The following is a 22214-nucleotide window of genomic DNA, read 5'->3' on the forward strand; positions in this document are numbered from 1 at the left end:
TCACTGCGTCTTGAATTCTTTCTCAGTTCACAGAAAGATATGACAAATTCCAGCTTTCTGTGTCTGGATTGGAAGTACCTTAACGGAGTATTCCGAGCCAGAAAGCTGAGCTGAGGCCTAGCGTTCTTCCTCCAGTCTCTTTAACTTAGCAGAGCAAGTGCAGAGGGCAGAACACAGTGCCCTGGGGCGGAGAAGACTGGAATGTGGCACCTGAAACTCCCCTTCTTATCAATTTGTTTGTTTCACGGATAATCCTATTTTTCTCTCATCATTCTGCTCAAGCTGTGTGTAATTAATTTAGTTCAATTTGTTCATTTTTCTTATTTACATGGGCGTGTGTTGTTCTGTCAAACATTATGCTGTGTTTCTTGAAAAAGTTGGTTTCATTATGTCAGAAAAGGGTAGAAGTCTGGTAACTGTTTCCATGTTTATGTTGTTTGTTTGGGTAACACTGGTTATATGAATGACTTGACAGCCTGTGAGATATGTATGTTTTGTTTTGCTAGTTAACACTTAAAACCCTAACAGCCGATATGGTGTAGTGATTAGAGTGCCAGACTAGGATCTGGGACAACCAAATTCAAATCTCCACACTGCCATGGAAGCTCACTGGGTGCCCTTAGGCCAGCCATACTGTCCCAGCCTAACCTACCTCACAGGGATGTTGTGAGGGTAAATGGAGGAGAGGAGAATGATGTAAGCCTCTTTGGTTCCTCATTGGGGAGAAAAGCAGGGAGTAAGTAAGTAAGTAAATAAATCAAGATGGCGGACACAGGGCCTCCCATCCTGCCACTGCCCAGGCCTGGCCCTGGAGGACTGCTGTCTCTTGAGTCTATCCCAAGACAGGAAGAGGTAGATATGTGTGGAATGGCTGGTGAAATAGCCCGTGGTGAATAATACTTGGTTGATGAGGATATTTTTCCTAGGAAATTGTGAGGTCTGAGGGGTGTGGGGAGCCAAACAGCAACATGGGGGACTGGCATTTGGGGGAGAATCTAGGAGCGGCTTCTGACTGGGGGGGGGCAGCAGAGGCAGCTGCGAAGGGATTTTGGCAGGCAGACTGTGGCCATCTGGCACGTTGGACTGGATGATGAGGGGTGCCTTGGGAGTTAGCCTCTCACACCCCATAAAAATAGGTAATTTTTTTCCAGTGAAAAATGAGGGTTGTCAGTTGTTGGCTGGAGGGGGGCAGTGGTTCCCCAGACATTTTTGAGTTTGCTGTCCTAGCTGAATGCCTTGCTCACTGGAGTTGGTGCTGCACTTTTGTTCTGTGTTGCAGAGATGGCATCGGACATTCCTGGATCGGTGACATTGCCGGTGGCCCCCATGGCAGCAGGCCAGGTGAGGATGGCAGGATCCATGCCCGCCAGAGGAGGAAAGAGGCGCTCAGGGTAAGAACATTTCATGTGTTTGAAATGAGCGGGGATGCTTTTCCCCCCCGAACTAACTCTGAGGTGGCAGGACAGTTGTGTCAAAGAGGAAAGCTTACCTGCAGAAAACTTGCTTTGCCTCTGGGCTAGACGACAGCATCTCCAATTCAAGCACCACGTCCAGGAGAACTAGGAAAATTTCTGCCTGAGAGCTGCTGGTAGAGATGATAAATAGCATCAGGTTGAAATAGAGCAGGTTGTGATGAATTAGAATGTCCAATAAGCTGACTCCATAGACTTGTTTCCTCCTTGGGAATTGAGCTTCAGGTTTGCACGTTTCCACCCTGTGGTAAGCAGAGCAGGCTGAACAGGGGGATCCCCCGTTTATTCGGGGAAGGAGCTGTATAAAAGGCCCAATGTAGCGGCCAACAGACGGAGCAACTAACTGGGACGCTTCCTGTTCATATCTCATCTCTCCTACAAGTTTATTGGGTGGCCTCAGGCAAGCCACTCTTGCTATAGCTCAGCCTCCCATCTCAACATGGGGATAAAAATTCACCAGGCAACTATCTGCATTCACGAGGACTAGAAGCTTTCTTAACAAATAGACACTTCAGTGTCTTAGGATCACATTCTCAGCACCGCTGTCTTCATTTTCCAGAGCAGAATCACTGCCTAGATTTACCCTCTCTCTCACTGAGGAACAACTTGACAGCTAGTGTGTCCTAATGGCAGCTGATAAAATGATCTGAACACTGAACGAAAGTCTAACTGAACTAAACTGAACTGAAGTCAGTAGGTTATATCTGCGTGAGAGGCTGTGGTTCAGTGGAAGCCCCTCTGCTTTGCTCGCAAAAGGTCCTGGGTTCAATCCCCGGCATCTCTAATTAAAAGTACCAGGCAGTAGAGGAGGAGAAAAGGCCTCTAACCAAGACCCTGGAGAGCCACTGCCCATCAGAGTAGATGATACTGACCTTGATGGACCAAGGGTCTGATACAGTATGAGGCAGTATGGGAGGACTGAACTAAGATTGTGTTCAAATCCTTGCTCATTCTCTCCTAGTCTAACCTACCATACAGGGTTGTTGTGAGGATGAAATGGAAAAGAGGAGAACCATGTCCACCTCTCAGAGCTCCTTGGAAGAAGGGCGGGATAAAAATAATAATGAATTTTTTTATAATGCAGCACAGTTGTTGTTAAATATCGCTTTGACTGTTGGAGAAATGGAGGTGTCTCCTAATGAGGGGCAGAAACGAGATGCTGTTAAAACACACGGAATGCAGCACCTCCGAATTCAAACATATTGCATGCACACTGTCCATTGTCATTTGTTGATCCTGAAAAAAAGGTATTGTTTGGATTGTGTTCTGTTTTGGGGGGGGGACACTTGATCTTTCTGCACTGTATAACGCGGGACCACTGGCAGAGGAGCATCTGATTTGCCAGACCGGATTCATTGTGATTCAGCCTTCAAAGACGTTGCCTTCCAGTGGAACTGGCGGTTGTGTGAAAAGGGAATACACAGAGTCATTCCACCCATCATCCTCCAGTAGCAGAATCCCAGGCCAGTTCCTGGACTGAGCAGAACGGAGTGGCAGCCTTTTCCTTGACTTTTACCACTTGGACTGCAGGTGGCAGATTGCACATTTCATTATCAAGGAGTGGTTCCCCACCACCAGCCACACAAGGGGGCATTCCTTGCACAGAAGAAGCTAGCAGGCCAGAGATGCGACTTGGTTAACCTGCTAATTTGCTGCATTTACCATTTTTAGGTGGCAGGTGGACAATTGTATGTTTACATGCTCTCCAACGGAAAAAAGCTTCCTTCATATTAAAAAAAAGGGTGCACTCTAGCTTTCCCAGTGGCATGCTAGTGTTTTTTTCTTGCTTGCTTGTAACATGTGTTGTGTGATGCAGTGGTTAGTGTCAGACAGGGATCTGGGAGATCTAGATTAGAATCTCCATTCTGCCATGTAAGCTTGGTGGGTGACCTTGGACCAATAACAAGCTCTCAGCCTAATCTTGAGAGCGGTTGTTGTTAGGATAGAATAGAAGAGAGAAGAATGATATAAGCCACTTTGGGTCCCCATTGGGAAGAAAGGCAGGGTATAAATGAAGGAAAACAAATAATAGGAGCATTAAAATGCACGGTCCCCAGAAAATCTTGATTCTGTGGAATGTATAGACTAAGATAGGGAAGCTTTTGCTCTGGTCTGAAAAACAAATTTTGGCTAGAGCACATTAAAATATCATATTAAAATTAAAACAACCATGCAGATCTTTGTAAGGTTTCCTCTTTGTCCTTGTGTTAGACTTACCTTAATGTAAATCTTTAAAATGCAAAGGGTTTTAATTTTTTTTTTAATGCGATATTTAAGACAGCAGGCGACTTTGCAGTCAGGGTTGAATAAATATCATTGCCTTTCTCTCTGGCCTTCCCCAAGAGATAATAATTGCAACCAAATGAGGTTTCTTCCTTTTTTTCTAAAGTGCAAATGTCACCCTGTAGAGTGGAAATTTTTAAATGAAGACAAAAGAATGTTATTCTCTGCGATGAGATCATTTGTCTTCTTGGAAGCATCTTCTGCATGCAATTTATTCTCGCTGGCTGAAGAATCTTATCTGACAGGGGTTGGACGAGCAGGGAATTGTTTTGCATTCACAGTATGGTATCCTGCTAAAGATTGACAACCCAGGCTCCAAAGTATGAAGGAGCAAAGCTCAGTGACGTGAAGGAAGGAATGTGGGGCACCAGTCTGTGCCATGTGTAGCCATAGAAAATAGACACTCTGCTTGCAGAAGGGAAAAAATGAGAATGACCAATGTGCATAAGAAGAGCTTTGCTGGATCAGAACCGTGGTCCATCTAGTCCAGCACTGTTTCATTCAGTGACTCTGGGGGTGGTTAGCCAAACTGGCCACTGGAGGTCACTGTTTCTCCACCTGTAGGGAACTGCAAGATTATTCGCATACCAAGAATGTAAGCGGTTCAGAACCAGCCCAGAATTTGATCAAGATTTTTCCAAGTATGTACGTTATAAAAACACCATCTGTGGATGCAGTCCATATCAAATAAGCGTGTTGTAAGTCAAGTTAATGGAGAACTGGTATAACTTAGTGCTTAAGAGTGCTGTGACCTTGCAAATTCCTGGTTTAAATTCTTCCTGCCACAATGAATTTGCTTGGTGGGTTCTGATTTCTATATATATACATATGTGATTCCCTGTACCTGGCAATTAGAAATGAAAGACTACATATTGCAGAGATGCATTGCAATCGCAGGAAAATGGATAGCATTCTTGGGGAGAGGCCCATGAATATTCTTTTAAATCTTTAAAATCCAGAGGAAATGAGCAAAGGAAGTTATTTGGAAATACAAATTTTGATTTGAATTCTTCAGTATTTTGGTAAAATAACACAAGACTTCAGCGGCACCTTAAAGACTGTAAAAATTTATTCTAGCCTAAGCTTCCATGAACGAGAGCTCACTTGGTTAGAAGTAATAGAATTATAAATCCATCCCGCCAGTTTCTATTGTTGTGCTTATAAATTGGCCTGATGAACTTATACTTCAGTATAAGTGAAGTATAAGTTTCATTACCGCCTAAGCTTACAAAAGCTTAGGCAGGAATGGATTTGGTCAGTGTTTAAGGTGACGCTGCACTCCTTTTTTTAAAAAAAATGTGCTACGATAGATTACCATCTACCCAGGGCTTTTTTTCTGGGAAAAGAGGTGGTGGAACTCAGTGGGTTGCCCTTGGAGAAAATGGTCACATGGCTGGTGGCCCCGCCCCCTGATCTCCAGACAGAGGGGAGTTTAGATTGCCCTCCACGCCGCCGAGCGGCGCGGAGGGCAATCTCAACTCCCCTCTGTCTGGCGATCAGGGGGCGGGGCCACCAGCCATGTGACCATTTTCAAGAGGTTCCGGAACTCCGTTCCCCCGCGTTCCCCCTGAAAAAAAGCCCTGCGTCTACCCATCTGGAACGAACAATTTATTGTACATCCAGGGAAAGGAGAGAGAACCAGACCACAAGCGAGGAGCAAGTGGAATATGTGTGGCCTGGCTGGATCAAGAAGAAAACAGAGGACAAACAGGCCAGGGGAAGTTCAGGAAGGGCCAAGGGTAGAACAGGCCAAAGAAGCGGGATCAGAGTAGAGGCAAGAAGTTCTAAGCGTGAGCCAACAGTGTCTTCCTGCTTCTTTTTATAGGGGCTGCTGGGAGACTGAGCCAAAGAAACACAGGGAAATTCAAAGCAGCCTCCTGCCCTGCTTTCTAAAACAAGACAATGGTACCTCCTTTCCAATTACTTCTTGGAGAACGCATGGTTTGGGTATGGCTCTTCATAAGGAAAGAGAGCAGCGTTAGCAGGAAGGAAAAGCAGATAGGAAGCCTGTTTAAACCTTGGTGACTCATTCAGAAAATATTAACCCTTTCTTCCCTCCAGGATGGACTTTGACGATGAAGACGGCGAAGGGCCCAGCAAATTTTCAAGGTGAGTCAATTTTTTAAGAATACATTATTTTGCATGAAATGGCTCAACTTTGTCCATGTGTGTCCCCCTGCCCCTGAATATGGAACTCTCCAACCAGTCTGGCTGAGGACTTATTCCCTGCATTGCCAAGGCATAGCCCTGCAGGGCATTTGGGCTGGTGTAGGAAGGGAACCAGAATGACTAGTTGCCTCCTAGAATGTGTCAGACCCAGCGAGCTTTCATTGCTGTGGTTTTTATTGCACTGTCCTCCTGCTGCCTCGGTCAGCAGTTCCTCTTAAAATGAATGGAATAACTGCGGCCACAGAGAATTATGAGCGGTTTTCCGGGCAGTCTGCTGTCAGTTGATATTCTTGTCAGTTTGACATGTCGTCGGTGTTGATGAGAACGGCCGATTGCTAGGCTGAGGTATTTTTGTGCTATTGAGCATTATTGTGGCTTTGTGGCAAAATCTGATGCATTTTTAAAGTAAAGCAGCACTGTTTTCAGCATACGAAAAGATTCTGGACTTTTAAACTTTTTTTTTTTTTTTACAAATCTGTACATCTTGCACTTAAATTTGATACGTTAGTCGTTCATGTACAACGACAAGCATCTTAAAATGGAACCTACACACACTCTGAGATTGCAGAGAGTTCTGTATGTGCATATACAAGGTTATACCAGTTTGGTGTAGTGGTTAAGAGTGTGGGACTCTAATCTGGAGAACTGGGTTTGATTCTCTACTCCTCCACTTGTAGTCAGCTGGATGACTTTGGATTAGTCACAGCTTCTAGGAGCTCTCTCAGCCCCTCCCACCTCACAAGGTTTTTTGTTGTGGGTAGAGATGGGCATGAACCAGAAAAAAAAATAAAACGTGCAGTTCGTAGTTCGTTGCATTTCAGAACCACGAACCATGAACTTTCACGAACCGGCCCGAGGTCGCGAACTGGTTCATTTGGTTCGTGAAAATGTCACATCTGGGTCAGCAAACTGTCACTTCTGGGTCAACAGAAGGTCACTTCCAGGTCAGCAGAAGATCTGCAGGAAGTCCATCTCCTGTTGCCTAGGAAACTGATTGATTGGCACCAGGCTGTCTGCAATGACGAACCAGAAAACGAACCAAACAAACCAGCCTGAAGTTCATGGCGGTTTGTCAGAAATGGGCTCTGACGAACCGCTGGTTTGCAAACCATGAACCGGCTGGTTTGTGCCGAACTTTGGTTTGTATTTCAGTTTGTGCCCATCTCTAGTTGTGGGGCTAATAATGACATACTTTGTAAACTGCTCTGAGTGGGTGTTAAGTCATCCTGAAGGGCAGTATATAAATTGAATGTTGTTGTTGTTGTTGTTATACTGGCCTCTGACTAGATTGTCACCTTCCTAGTTCCCAATAACATTCGTATTTACATTTGTGAGTCCTTTTTTCTCCTATTTACTTTTGTGTGTCCTTTTCTATCTTTTATCTTCTGCAGGTATGATGATGATCAAATCTCTGGTGATAAGGAAAAATATGCAAGGTAGGCGTTGAGAGAACAGTGAGGGATAATCGTACCCTAAACTAGAGCCCAAAGTTTCAGTCTTTGCTCCTTAGCTTAGACAGCGAGTTTGTTTCTAGAAAGGAGTGTTGAAAATGTGACTGATCCCCCCCAAAAGGATGGACTGGAGAAAAGAGAGCTAAAAGTTGGCACCTTCTCCATAGAATGAAAACTGGGCCTGTTTACTCCTGGAGCCCTTGATGGCCTGTTTTAGGGGAAATGCCGGCCAGTGAATGCATTTTGCCTAGTTAAGCTTGAAAGAGTGATTTTGGAGCAGGTTGCTTAAGATGGGCAGCGTTGTGTGCGCAGTGGCCTCAGTCCAGATAACAGCGGTGTGCGTTCTGAGACTGTGGTTGTGTTATGGTTATATGCTAACAACCGTGGTTGTGGCTGTATATTGACAAAGTACCACCTGTTCTGTGTCCTGCCTGTCAGAGCTACCGATTTGTCAGTTGTCACAAGTCCCCTGTGGGTCGTACTGTGTTGAAAGGACCCCATTTATGGACGGCTTAGGAAGTGGGCCAGCAGTTCTCTCTAGAGGCCTGTGGTTTTCTCGGCCCCTTGAGGAAAATCTTAACGGCTGTTTGTTGAATCATCCTAAAGTCGTCTCGCCCTCTGCAAGAGAGCCACCATGCGGTGTCTGAATCCGTCCTCGCTTTGGCAGATTTCTCTGCCCTTGAGGTGCCACTGAATGCCTGAGCATGCTGAACATACGTAAGTGGTCATATTTCCGCAGATAAAGTGTGTGGCATAGCTCACCATGGGTGTTAAGCCATTCACACGGTCAGAAATACCTGGGGGTTCAGTAACTGTCATCTGTGTTGCCCTTTGTATGTAAAGCATGAATGCCGTTTCTACAAAGCAATGTTAGAAACAAACTTCAAAATTGCCTGCTTTGACTTCCTCTTCTCTTCTGCCCTTGCACTGTTTTTCAAGGGCTCAGGATACATACCTCTTACATTTTAATATCAGAAAATAAGGTTACTACCCATTTTTCTTTTTTCTGGTTACCGATTTCCCCTCCTCGCCCTTCATGTGAGATCTTGGAACAAAATGTCAGAAGTGCTTCAGCATTATCCGTTAAGAAAAATTAGGGGTCACAGCCCCTCTCTTCCAAAGGACTTGCAGCCCAATCCATTTGCGAGTAAGTTAGATAATAAATAAGAGAGCCAGCTTGGTGTAGTGGTTAGAATATCAGTCTAGGATCTGAGAGATCTAGGTTCAAATCCCTGCTTTGCCGTGCAACCTGGCTGAGTGCCCTTGGGCCAGTCACACTCTTGTCAGCCTGGATCTACCTTGCAGGTTTGTTGTGAGGATAAAATTGATGGGAGGAGAATGGGGAGAGTGATATAAGCCGCTTTGTTTTCCTATCGAGGAGAAAGATGGGGTATAAATGAAGTAAATGTTTGTCTTTGTTTAAATTATTTGTAGCCTGCCTTGCTCGCTGAGACTCAAGACAGATTACACAGTGTAAGTCAGTACGTGATATCCAATAAGCAATTGAATAAAATTAGAATTGCAGAAATCTGAGACAAAGCTGAAACAAAGCATAAGTATTAACATAAGCATAAGTATTAACATAAGTATAAGCATAAATTAAACAACAAAGGAATTAAACAGTAGGATAGTACATACTGGAGCAGATAATATATGCTATGCAAAGTGGTATAGTCCACATTCCCATTCCCCTCTTTAAAGTATATTTCTAAACCATTGCATTATAACATAGCCTTACTACCTGTGTAAAAATGCCCTCCTGAATAATTCAGTTATGCATACTTTACAGAAGTGGGGGACCCTTTCTGACTTCATCAGGCAGGCTGTTCCATAAGGTGGGGGCCACAACAGAGAATGCTTGTGTACGGGCAGTTGTTGATCCTGCCCATTTGCAAGTAGGCACCTCCAGAAGGCCCTGATCAGATGTGCAAACCTGTTGTACAGGAGCCTAGAGAAAGAGGCGGCCCTGCAGATACAAAGGTTGAAGGCTTTGTATGTGATAGCCAGTACCTTATATTGAATCCAGTAACTGATGGGCAACCAGTGGAGTGAATGTAGAATAGAATATGAATGCTTCTTCTAGCTCCTGATAACAGCCAAACTGCAGCATTCTGTACTAACTGAAGTCTCCCTGTTGACTTCAAGGAGAGACCTACATAGAGTGCATTACAGTAGCCAAGTCTCTATGTCACCATGGGGTGCATCCATATTAGTCGAGTCAAAATAGGGGACTATCTTCCAGGCTAGACTGAATTGGAAAAAAGTATTTTTTGAGATGCATTCATTTGCTTCTTCAGCAGCAGTTTAACCCCTACACTCTTAACCAAGCCAGCAAGGGTCAGCTGAACCCCGCTGAAAGTGGGGAGCAAAGCATCCTTCAAGATCTCCACCTTCCCAACCAGAATTACCTCTTTCTTTCCAGGATTTAGTCTCAGTTTGTTCCCTCACAGCAGACAGGCAGTGAATCTGGACCTCTATCACATCACTGGGAGATTTGGTTAAGGAGAGCTGGGTGTTGGCAGCATATTGATGAAAACCAACCCCACAACTGTGAATGATTTGGACCAGTCCCCCAAACCTACCTCTGCCTCCAAATGCCTCAACAGGATGGCATGGGCACTGCATCAAAGGGTGTAGATAAATTCAGAAGGATCAACAGAGAGGCATGGCCATTATCTACATTCAGAGGGAGGTAATTAACAAGCTATCAGGGCTGTCTCCATCCCATAGCCTGGCCCGAAGCCAGACTGGAAAAGGTCCAGAGCAGATGAGTTATCCAAGAAGACCTGGAATTGGTCTGCTACTGCTATCTCAATCGCTTTGCCCAGAAAGGGCAAATTAGAGACTGGGCAGTACTTGGCCATGACAGTTTTTAAAGTAGTGGACAGATAACCGCCTCTTTGAGTGATCAAGAGCTGGTGATTGATTTATCATAGACACCTGTGGCTCATTGATGTGGTCCTTATGTGCTTTTAGCAGCTGGGGGTGGCTTTCACAGATCCCAAGATTCTGGCATAAATAGCAACATAGGCTGGGCTGGGTGTGTGCTGAGAGTCCATGAGATTGCAGAAACAGAACAGACTGTGGTCATCAGAGAAGATCTCTGCTTGTATGTAAACTAACAAAGCAAACTGCTAGTCCTTCTCAAGATAAGCTTGGAAGTGCCGGAGGGTAATCCCTGCTGAAACCTTCCAAACAAGAGAGGTGGCTGAATAACAATTTCAGGGTCAGGGCCAGGAGGTGGGGTGCACTTCGGTGCTTTGCACAGCTGTTTTCCTCTTACTCCCACCATTAGGATAAATAATCAGATTTGCAGGCACTGAACAGCCCTGTTTAGCTTCAGAAAGGTGACTACTTATGATCATTCCGTGGCACTCTTTTTGGACCCAACACTTTTATAGTCTGGAGTCTACCCACAGCTTTGAGTATAGTGTAGCTTTCTGCAGAGATAAAATGGCATTCACACTGTACTCCTCTTAATGGATTAATGCCTCCTCTAAGGGAATAATTTCACTTTCTGTTCTACTAATTTGGGGAGAACCAGACTGAAATCCTAGCTTGTTCCAAAGCTTTGCATTCAGCCTCGGAACCCTGCGGTGCTGTCTTTGAATCAGGGTTTGCAGAAGCATTCAGTATTTCATCATCCAAGTGCTGAGCCTCACGTTTGCTTGAGTGATTGTGTGGAGCTACCCTACCTATAAAGAGCCAACTTTTAAATTTTAGTTCAAAGGGAAGATCCTGCAGGTGCACAGAAACGAGCGTAGTGCTTCCTTGGTTGAAAAGTCATAAGGAGGCCTTTGGGGGTGTGGACAGGTTGATTCCTTGTGCCAGCAAGAAGTGACTGGAGCAGAGGTTTTTTTTTTTCCTTCCAGCTGCAAAGCAGAGATGGAGGGTGCTTTAATTTTTGTGTGTGCGTCAACATCTCCTGATAAGTGCCACAATTAATGCAAAGTATTTTTAAAGGCAACATATGAGTGAATGGCACCGGTTCGGTAATGTGGAAGACAGTTAAGAACACACACACAGGGACTCCGTGAACTTCAGACTAAAACTATCCCAACTCAATTTTTTAATGCAGGGGAGAGATATACCGGTATTGTTCCTTATTCAGTGAGCAGCTTGCTCACATAGGGTACAGTCCTAAACAAAGTTGCACCCGTTGATTTTAGTGGGCATAGAATTGCGCTGTTAATCCTGTGGAATTTAGCACGAGCCATTGTGAACCAAGCTGTCCTGGGCTCTGTTTCTTGGTAACTCAAGCTGTGTGACTGAACCCCTTTTAGCACTCCTGGATTGCTGTAAAGATTTCCATCGCCACATCTTTTCCTGATGCATTCTTGTTTTTCTCTCTCTCTCTCTCTGGGTTTGTGCCTTTCTTTTGTACCTTCAGGGAGAACCACAGTGAGATTGAGAGACGCAGGCGGAACAAGATGACCCAGTACATCACCGAGCTGTCCGACATGGTGCCCACCTGCAGCGCCTTGGCACGGAAGCCGGACAAACTGACCATCCTCCGCATGGCCGTCTCGCACATGAAGTCTATGAGGGGCACGGGGAACAAGTCGACAGACGGGGCATACAAACCTTCGTTCCTTACTGAGCAGGTAGCTGGCTCCTAAAAGATGGGGGTCTCCACTTCAGGGGCTCCTTGCTGCTGTGGGTCTTCTGAAGTCATCGCAGGTTGCATGGTGGCAACAAGGTGAAAACTCAAGACATCATAGCCAAACATGATTCCCTAAACAAGTGGACTTGGGTGAGTGATGGATTTGTCATGTTTAGGATGAAGAGCAAGGGAGGTGTGAAATGGTTGCAAGCTTTGATGGGGTCTGCAAATACGTGCAGCTCTTTGCAGAGCAGTTCCTCACATGCACAAGATCCAGGGTTAAGCAGCTGTGAAAGACGGTGAACGATGACTGTTGGCAAAGCCTTGACATTGTTTTCATAGTCCCTTGAGATCGGGGGAACCATTGAGCTGTCTGAGGAGGTGTAGCCTTCCTGACATTTGGGAGGATGCTATGGTTAGGGCTTTCGAGAACAAACAAGCCCCCCCCCCCCCCGCAGACAAAAGATTCCCTTTTCTCCTTTTGGAATTTTGTCCCCCCATTCCCCCTGCCTTTCAACCAGCCTGACCACAGGGTGCAGCAGAGAAGGATCCTGGTTCTAACTGTGATAGGTCTTAAGAACGAGGGCGTACATTGCAATTGGTGATGCTTTGAAGGTGCTTAATGTTTTGCTTCTCTGAATTCATTTTGTTTTGTTCTCTTGGCCAGGAGCTGAAGCACCTTATCCTTGAAGCGGCGGACGGGTTCCTTTTTGTAGTCGCCGCTGAAACGGGCAGAGTGATCTACGTGTCTGATTCGGTCACTCCGGTCCTAAACCAGCCCCAGTCGGAGTGGTTTGGCAGCACCCTCTACGAGCAGGTTCATCCTGATGACGTAGAGAAACTGAGGGAGCAGCTCTGTACGTCGGAGAACTCTATGACAGGTCAGCTTCATTTCTTGAAGTGTGCCTCTGTGAATTCAGCTTGATTGCAAATTCGGCTTGTGGTTCAAGAGACGGGGCCTTTTTAGTAGTGGCACCTAGATTATGGAATTCTCTCCCAAGAGTGGTTTGCTTCACACTCTCATTGCTTAGCTTCAGCTGAAGGGTGTGTTGGGATGACTAGGAATTCTTTCCCCACTTAAAATCTGTTGTCGCTTTGCAGCAGTTTGGTTGTCAGTGGTCATGTTTATTTCTCGCTCTTATTGTTCAGTTGTCTTGCGGACCTGGTGAATGGAAAACTAACATTATTAATCTCATATTGCGGGTGTTGGGGTGGGGTGAATGGATCTGGGATGAGAGAAAAAAGACTTGTTTTAAAATTGCCCAGTAGGATTATGACTGAGGTGAGTTTCGAACATGTGGTTTCTGATCACTGCATTGGTCTAAATGGCTTTGGGGGGCTTCCACAAGTGATGCCAGCAGCAGCCTCTTTTTAAAACATGTTTACTCAGAAGAAAGGGTCACTGAGCAAATCCATTTTGCAACCAGAGTAATAATATGAATGAGATAAACTCTGTCTTTTCAACTGTGGTTAGTGGAAATAGAGGTCAACAGACAGACAAGCTGACTTTTTCTTACCAGTTGGGCAGTGCTGATGTAGATAGTTTATTATCATTATGCTTTGTATTTTCACCACTGTCTCAACTTTATTTTGGCTCCTGTGTACCCTGGAACTTGGCTCTGCTTCTGGATTTCCAGGGTTGGGTTCTCTTTCTTTTTCTTTTTTGGCCTGCTGTCTGGCTCTCTGCTTTACGAGCTTAATATTTTGTTGATGGATTTAACTTCCTTTTCCTTATGACAGTGACCCCAAATTTATTCTGCTTTTTCTCCCCCTTATTTTGTAAACAGTTATTGAAAACATCTTTTTTAAAAAGCAGGCCTTCAAAAGATCAAATTCTTGGCAATTCAGAATTGCATGTGGCCCTTCCATAGCGTGCCCTGCTGTTCTTTCCCTCGCCGCATGCTTAGCACGGCCTGTTCCGATGCACTTCCTGCAGCCTTGTAAATCGTTTTGGATATGCACGCAGCCCGAGGCCTCTTCTACAAGGGTTAAAAGTGCTCCGCTGACAGCACCATTGATTTTTCTGTGGTGCTTCAGATACCGTCGTGCCCTTCGTTTTGGTTAGGCTGCCTTTGCAAATGTTGAGGGTTTAATGCACATGTGGAGCTGGGAGGGCTCTAATGCACATGTGGAGCTCTCCCAGTTGCAGGATTTCCCTCTCCTTCCTCATTCCTTTTAATGGAACCATATGCACATTTGTGCATCCAAGTGAATGGGTATGAGCTGAGAGAGGGAGATTGTTTCCCTTGCAATTATCTGATGTCATAAGCTTAAAATGAAGGGGTGTGTGTGTGACAACCTGTCACCTTAATGATAAAAAAGGAAGTCTCTTTAGAATGCCTGTTCCTTAAGTAGTAAAGAGTTCAGTAGCACCTTTAAGACTAACCAATTTTATTGTAGCATAAGCTTTCAAGAACCACAGCTCTTTTTGTCAGATGCATCTGACGAAGAGAGCTGTGGTTCTCGAAAGCGTACGCTACAACAGAGTTGGTTAGTCTTAAAGGTGCTACTGGACTCTGCTGTTTTGCAACTACAGACTAGCCCAGCTAACTCTTCTGGATCGATGTTCCTTAACTGTGGCACTTCCACTGGGGAAAGCCTCTTGCCGAGCTCCATCCCGTCTAACGTTTCTATTGTTTGAATGTGGCATCATCTGTTCTGCTTAAGATCAGCGGGTGAAACCTTCCTGTGGGAATTTTTGTTATCTGAGGTTTGGTTTGGCAGGGACTGCTGTGCTGCCTGTCACAGGCTGTGGAACCCTTTCCCGTGCTGTTACTTCAGGGTTATTATTTATTTATTTTATTTATCCATTTGTTTGTTTATAGTCCGCCTTTCTCACTGAGACCCAAGGCGGATTACACAGTGCAAGTGAAATACAATATAATCCACAGGTAGGACAGTCATTGAGCAAAGTACAAAAATGAACAACAGTTAAGGCACTCAGTGAAAGAGATACAATAGGGTATGGTCGCAGAAAATTTGAAAAACAAGCATAAAGGCGAGCACAGAGATGAAATCTTTCTGAATCAAAGTGTAACTGATTTACATGGCATGTTTGGCAATGTGGAAACTCCCAAGTAGGCATGTGACTACATCAGCAGACAGTGCCCAGTAGCATAGTCTATAGTCCCTGTCCCTACCAAGGCATCTCTCTGAACTATTTCTTATGACACAGCCCTATAATCTGGGTAGAAAGTCCTCCTGAATAATTCAGGTTTTGCATAGTTTGCGGAAAGCCAGGAGAGTGGGAGCTTTCCTTACCTCCTCAGACAGGCTATTCCATAAGGTGAGGACTAATATGGGAATCCTGGGCAAAGTTACTTCAGCCTGTTCTAGTCAGTGCATTTAAACTGAGGCAGTGTTGCACAAGATCACACGGGGCAATCTTTTTATTCTGAAAAGCACATGATGATGCTTACCGTGGCACCCAGCAGTGTATATTTCCTAGTTCTCAACTGTTTCTTCTCCAGAGTATCTCTTCTTTCAAAGTAAAGAGCCCTTTGTGTCTTTCTTCTGCTACACTGGATTAGGAGGTGATTCAGAAGAGCTCAGGAAGCATCGTCTTTATGTCTGCAGAGCACTCATTTGATGCCACCTTCATAGGAGGACGCTTGGCTTGGAATCTCCCAACACTTTGTGATTGGATTCATACAGCAAGGCAGCCATTTTGTTATGGTGTCTGTTATATGTTCTTTAAATGCGAGAAGTCCTTGCGGATTCAACAAGGTTGAGGACCCCCAGGGCTCATTTCGAGGAGTTCCCCAAAGAGGTCACATGTCAAGTGGCCCCACCCACCTGACTCTCAGCCATTTTGGGCCAGTTTCAGCCTGGATTGTGGCTGAAACGGCCCAGAACGGACCTCTGATGGATGGTGGAGCACTCTCCCATTCAGCAGCGATCTTGACCATTTTGGGCCCCTTTTCGGACATTTTCAGCCCCTTTTTGCCATTTTAGGCCCAATTTTGGCCCTGAATGGCCAGGATTGGGTCCAAAACAGCCAGGATAGGTGATGTCAGGGGGTGTGGCGTATGCAAATCAGTTATGCCAATGACACACTTCTGGTGATGTCAAGGGGTGTGGCATATGCAAATCAGTTATGCTAATGACACACTTCCAGTGATGGCAAGGGGCATGGCATATCCTAATGAGTTGTGCTAATGAGTTGTGCTAATGAGTTCCTCCAGCTCTTTTTCTACAAAATGACCCCTGAGGACCCCTAACCTATGAACTGTTTTAACCAGGGCTGCTGTGCTTTGGGATCCATCTGACTGGGAAATGGTGACATTTGGCAGGGGCCGCAAAACCTTCTGGGCTGTAATGTCAGCAGCAGAACTGCCTGAACCTGATATTTGTAGTCCATGAGAGGAAAACTTTTCCTCAGCGCAGTGGCCTTTTGGGAAGTCAAGTGATTGGGGTTGTTTTTGCGCGCTGAAACCTTGTCGTGGCTGTTGTGGTGTTTTTATGGGATTGTTCCATGGTTGTAATGTATGGTTTGGCAAGGTTGGTGAGAAAAGCAGGGTAAAAACCATATAAAATAAACCTACTCACAGGGGTTGGGGGGTGGGGAGCTTTGTTGGAGAAGTATAAACTTGATGAATCCAAGCCCGTCTCTGTTTTCCAAGGAAACAAGCTTTGTACCGTAGGAAAGGTCAGCAAAAGGCCTGAAAGAAGAGCAACTTGTGGTACAGCCAGCTGTTTGGCTTTCCTCTGGATTTTTCTTCCCTGCAACAAGTCTCCTTCACCACAGGCAGCCGGAAATTTTGAATGTGTTCAGCAGCTATTCAGGGTAGGGGCCATTTGGGAAACAAGAAAGGTTTTCAGGTGGTGAGAAACCTTTTTTCTCTTAATTGACTGCCACTTGTGTCAGCTTGCGCCCCCAACTTTGACACAAACTTCAAGGCAACACGTTGAAACAGCTGGTACTGGGCAAAACTATGAGTGGAATTGTAAGGAGAGCTGGACTGCAACTGAAAAACAGCAGCCCTGGGCTATGGTTTCCTCCTCTGTAATGTTTTCTTTTATTGTCCTCATGAGAGACAGTGTTGTGTAGAATTAAGAATTTAGCCTGGGGGAGACTTGAGTTCAAATCCCCATTTGCCATGAAACTTGGCTGGCAACATGAGCTAGTCATTCTATCACAGTCCAAACTGCCTCACAAGGTTATTGTAAGGATAAAAGTGGAGGAGAATCTCATGTATACCACCCCACGCTCCTTGGAGGAAGGGAGGGAAAACAAATGGATTAAATCAATATTTCAATCTACATGCACCTGGACTTGGATAACCCAGGATAGCCTGACCTCATCAGATCTCAGAAGCTAAGCAGGGTCAGCCTTGGTTAGTAATTGAATGTGAGACCTCCCACAAAGACCAGAGTTGTAGAGGCAGGCAATGGCAAACCACCTCTGTTAGTCTTTTGCCATGAAAACCCCACCAGGGGTCGCCATAAGTCAGCTATGACTTGACAGCATTCTCCAATACCATCCTGTACACATGAAGCTTCCTTCCACTGTTGAACCCTTGGTCTTTTGTGGTCAGTCTTCTCTACTCTGACAGTCAGTGGCTCTCAGGATAAGGTCTTTCCTATCCTTAGGTAAGGTAAAGGTAGCCCACTGTGCAAGCACCGAGTCATTACTGACCCATGGGGGATGTCGCATCACGTTTTCTTGGCAGACTTTGTACAGGGTGGTTTGCCATTGCCTTCCCCAGTCATCTACACTTTACCCCCAGGAAACTAGGTACTCATTTTACCAACCTCAGAAGGATGGAAGGCTGAGTCAACCTTGAGCCGGCTACCTGAACCTGGCTTCTGCCAGGATCGAACTCAGCTCGTGAGCAGAGCTTGGGCTGCAGTACTGCAGCTTACCACTGTGCGCCACAGGGCTCCTATCCTAACGTGATCCTTTTCACTGGTGGTGATGGGGACTGAACTGAAGAGCTCCTGCATGCAAAGCAGGGTATCTCTATAAGCCACGGCTCCTCCTTAACTCAACTAAGCTTGGTTTACAAGGCAGCTTTTGATAAAGGGCTTCTGGACACTTACAGTGAAATCCTAAGCAGAATTACTCCAGTCTAACCCCATTGATTTCAATGGGGTTGATTTCAATGGACTTAGACTGGCAGAATTCTGTTTAGGATTTTACTGTTGGTCTAGATGAAACAGTGACCTGACTTAGTTTATGATAACTCTCTGTTATGTTTTCTCATCTCACCACTAAGAAAAGTTCAAGGGTTACACCATACTTACCTTTCCATTATAACTAGACGGTGCCTTATTGCTGATTTTTTTTATTTAAAAAAAAAGGATTGGCAAGGAAAGCTAATTCTAATCCGTTTAATTTATGCCAGTTGGGTTAATTTGGAGCAAAATCATACGGCTTTGGTGAACTCTCCTCTAAGTTGGTTTGTGGCTTTGTACTTTGGGTCTTCTGAGGCTTTTGCGAGATGTAAGTTTCAGAAAAACAGATGACCCAGAGCAGAAAGTATCTGTGCTGCTTCCTATTGTGCAATTTAAAAGCATGACTAAGCAGATTTAACCAATCTTACTTTGCTTGGCTTTGAGAACTGCGGTCTTCTCAATTCGCACAATTATTTTGTGCGGGGTTAGGACAGGACATAAACTTTGCAGTGGAAACAGTGATTGACACAGAGGATATGGTGGGGGGGTTTTAACGTTAAGTTCCTTTATTGAATTAAGAGCACCATTCCACAGTGACTGCACACAAAAAAGGCTTCCGGCAGCGATATTGGGATCTGAGACTTGTTAAAGCAGCAGGGATTTGCAGAGATCAGGGTTAAGAAGGGAAAACCTGCCTTTCGGGAGCCACAGGAGCAGCAGATGTTGATGTCCTATTGCAAGAAATGCTGTTATCAAGCAAAGTATGCACACCCGGAGAGAATCCAGATGTTGTCAATGGAGTCAGATTGTCTGTGAAAGGTGGCCAAGGAGTTAATCATCAGGGCAAATTTGAAGCACCAGGCAAGAAAGGGGGTGCAAGAAAAGAGGTTCTATAGGACGACATAGGTCATTATTAAATGAATAGCCTGAGAGATGGAAGCCCTTCGAAATATCTTTGTTCTCCTTCTTTTATTAGGACCAATAAGCCTTTCCCCCCTGCCAATGTTTCATACCATGCAAAAAGCAATTTTTCTTCTAAATCCTGTTGATCCTTGTGCCCCCTGAGTGCCACTTCACACCTTTGTCACTTTCTGATGCCCATATGCAAGATGAGTGAAACGTACTCCTAGTAATGGGGTAACCATGGCAGAGACATGTAGTTATGTGAAATATGCCTAAGCTGCTCTCTCGATTTAAAAAAAATGTTCAAGGCAGCTTCCAAATATGGGTAGAGCAATAGAACACTGATGGTTATCAGCAAGTATCAAAAACATCACCAGCAAATCAAACAGTCAATAAAAAGCAACGTGTTAAAAAGCAGGGAGCAGAAATTAAAACAGAACTCAGCACATCACACTTTGCCTGGGAAAATAATAACATTTTCACTGGGTGCCTCGATGTCATGAGCTGTCTAGGAGGGCCTCCCATAACTGAAGCACCCCTACGGAGAATCTATCCTGCCTCCTTCTCCCTACCACCCTGCTTACCATTAGGGAATAGAAACCAGTTGTGCGGGTAGATTGGCTTCCAAAGCCGGTAATGGTTCCAATTCATTGCAATATGCAGTTAAACTATTAGCATCTTGCAGAGCTTTGAGGGAGTAGCTGAAGAAAAGAGTACTTTGCCTGTGCTGGAAAGGCTGCATTCTTCAGTGCTGGATGCACTCGAAATGGGGTAACAACTGATTTAAAGGACGGCGTCCTTGTTCTAACCCAGAGTGTTTGATTCTAGTTTTCTCTGCAAGCCTCCTGTTGACCAAGCTACTGTTGGCTTTCCTCCTATTCCCTTCCATTATGGAACTCAAAGCAATATTCATAGGGTTTCCAGGAGGCTATCTGGGCAGACATTGACCATAACCTTCCAAACTTGCAATCTTGCCCTATCAGGCACTTTCCAACCGTGTGTGTGTTATGTGCCGTCAAGTCGCCTCCGACCTATGAATGAAAGACCTCCAAAACGTCCTATCATTAACACACTTGCTCAGATCTTGCAAACTAGAGGACGTCACTTCTTTTATTGAGTCAAGCCATCTCGTTTTAGGTCTTCCTCTTTTCCTACTGCCTTCTACTTTTCCTAGCATTATTGACTTTTCCAGATAATCTTGTCTTCTCATAATGTGCCTAAAGTATGATAGCCTCAGTTTTGTCCGTTTTCCAACCACACCCCAAGATTAACTCCCCATCCCCCACATGCGACCTGATAATGGGTCTGAATGGGCATTATATATCTGGCAGTCACTTATGACCACCTGGAATGCGAAGTGAGAATCCTTCCATTATTACAAGCTCTCTGTTACCAGAATCAAGAGTAGTCCCAAAGATATGTTCTATCCAAGTCAGCCTAGTTGTGACATTGTCTTTCCTAGATTTCCTTCTGCATCAAAGTGTTTGTAATCACTTTGGGAGACAGAGCTGCAGATTTACTCAGTTCTGTTGTTTCCTGATAAATACACCTGTCGGGCTTTGGCATGGGTGCGGCTGCGCAGAACGCCGGTGGGCCTGAACTATGGCTCCCAAGCACGGACAGAGGGAGCACAGGTTTCAGCTCTGTGGAAGGACGGGAGGAATACATCACCCTTGCTCCCTCTCTACCACTCACAGGCCTGCTCAACCTCCCAAGCTCCCTTCCGCCTCTGCATTTGGCCTCCAACCCTCATCCTCCTTTTCTCTTCCTCTCTCCCTCTCCCTTCACTCACACACTCTCCTAAATTCTCCACTCCTTTACCACTCTCTGCCTCTCTACCACCACACCAGAGCCAGGGAGATCACTGTCAGAGGATTTGTTTTATTTCTTCTTTGCCTCCTAGAAGGGGAGGTGAAACTGACAGCACCTTCTGGAGGCAAAGAGGAAATTAAACCCTCTGAGCAGCATCTTCCTGGCTCTGTAGAGAGGGGAAATTGACAAAGTCTTCCGATCTCTTTTAAACTCAGCTTCCCGTCTAACACTGCAACTCCCTTCACGTGCTCCTCCTCGTGTAATTCGTCTCTTGTAGCTCGGCTCTCAGTCTCTGGATCTGTCTGTGCTCAAAAGGAATCCTCTTTACTGCAGAGAGGCCTTTCTTTACTCATCTGCTACTCTTCTCAGCATGTGTGCAAAGACAGGCAGATGTCCAAGTGTCTGTTGGCAGCATCGGACCGAATGTGCCCCTGCCCCCAATTGAAATCCTGTTCCTTGAGCTATTCAATTTAATCATCGATCCTGAGGTGGCCACATGAACAGCAGTATCTCATTCTTTTTGGACAGCATTTCAGTTTGTTGGCTGGAATGTAGTTTTGGGTAGAGATCAGGGGGCATTCTGTTGAATGTTTCATCGTTCTCATGTTTGGACAAAATAACCTGGTTCAGTAGAAACTAGCATGGCTAGTTTCTACTGAAACCCTTCAGCCTGTTTTGCCGCCTGTTGTTTAGATGTCACTTTGGTATTCTTTTTAAAAATAATCCTAAACAATAAACCCAAACCACAATAAAAACAAGCTAAACAATGGCTGATTCTGCACACGTTGGATAATGCTCTTTCAATGCACTTCATCAATCGTTTGAGAAGGATTTTTTGTTCCGCACACAAAAAAATCCGTTTCGAATTATCTATAAAGAGGATTGGAAGTGCATTATCCAACGTGTGCGGAATCAATGAATGAGTTTGTATTTTCTACAGAAGCCAAGAATCAGCTACTCAAAGTTTGCGTTTCCCCTCATCTTATGTAAGCTGCCATGACCTCTCAGTAAATAGAACATCTTTTTTGTGTTGTTGTGGGCCATGTTCTCCGTTAAAGGAAACTACAGTAATTTGACAAATGGTTGCAACTTGAGGAATTCGTGCAACCATAGATTTCAGGCAACAAACAACATTAAAAACAGGCACCAACTTTATTGCTATCTGAACACCCATACAATTTGGGATCTGCTGTTTGGGAGACCCTAGTCCAAAACCGATCTGGGCACCAGAATTTATAAAACACAGCTGTTTTTAAAATTAAGAATGGTACTGAGAGAGAGTTTTCTCCCCTCTTTCATAATACTCCAGAACTTGGGGGTCACCCAAGGAAACTGACTGGCAGCAGACTCGGTGAACAAAAAGTATTTCTCCAGATGATGCATAATAAACTTTTAAAATTTGCT

The 22214-nt window shown here is 44.9% G+C and overlaps 1 protein-coding gene across 1 annotated transcript in view; it reads left to right on the plus strand.

Moving 5' to 3' along the window:
* The first annotated feature begins 1281 nt into the window (after positions 1 to 1281).
* ARNT2 (aryl hydrocarbon receptor nuclear translocator 2) overlaps positions 1282 to 22214 on the plus strand; it is a 99626-nt gene continuing 78693 nt past the window's right edge. The window contains exons 1-4 of the mRNA XM_055002599.1: positions 1282 to 1391; positions 5817 to 5864; positions 11766 to 11979; positions 12646 to 12859. Of these exons, the coding sequence (XP_054858574.1) occupies positions 1282 to 1391; positions 5817 to 5864; positions 11766 to 11979; positions 12646 to 12859 (586 nt within the window). The remainder of the gene's footprint in view (positions 1392 to 5816; positions 5865 to 11765; positions 11980 to 12645; positions 12860 to 22214) is intronic.

Source organism: Eublepharis macularius, chromosome 18 (assembly GCF_028583425.1).
Source record: "Eublepharis macularius isolate TG4126 chromosome 18, MPM_Emac_v1.0, whole genome shotgun sequence".
Classification (NCBI taxonomy): domain Eukaryota; kingdom Metazoa; phylum Chordata; class Lepidosauria; order Squamata; family Eublepharidae; genus Eublepharis; species Eublepharis macularius.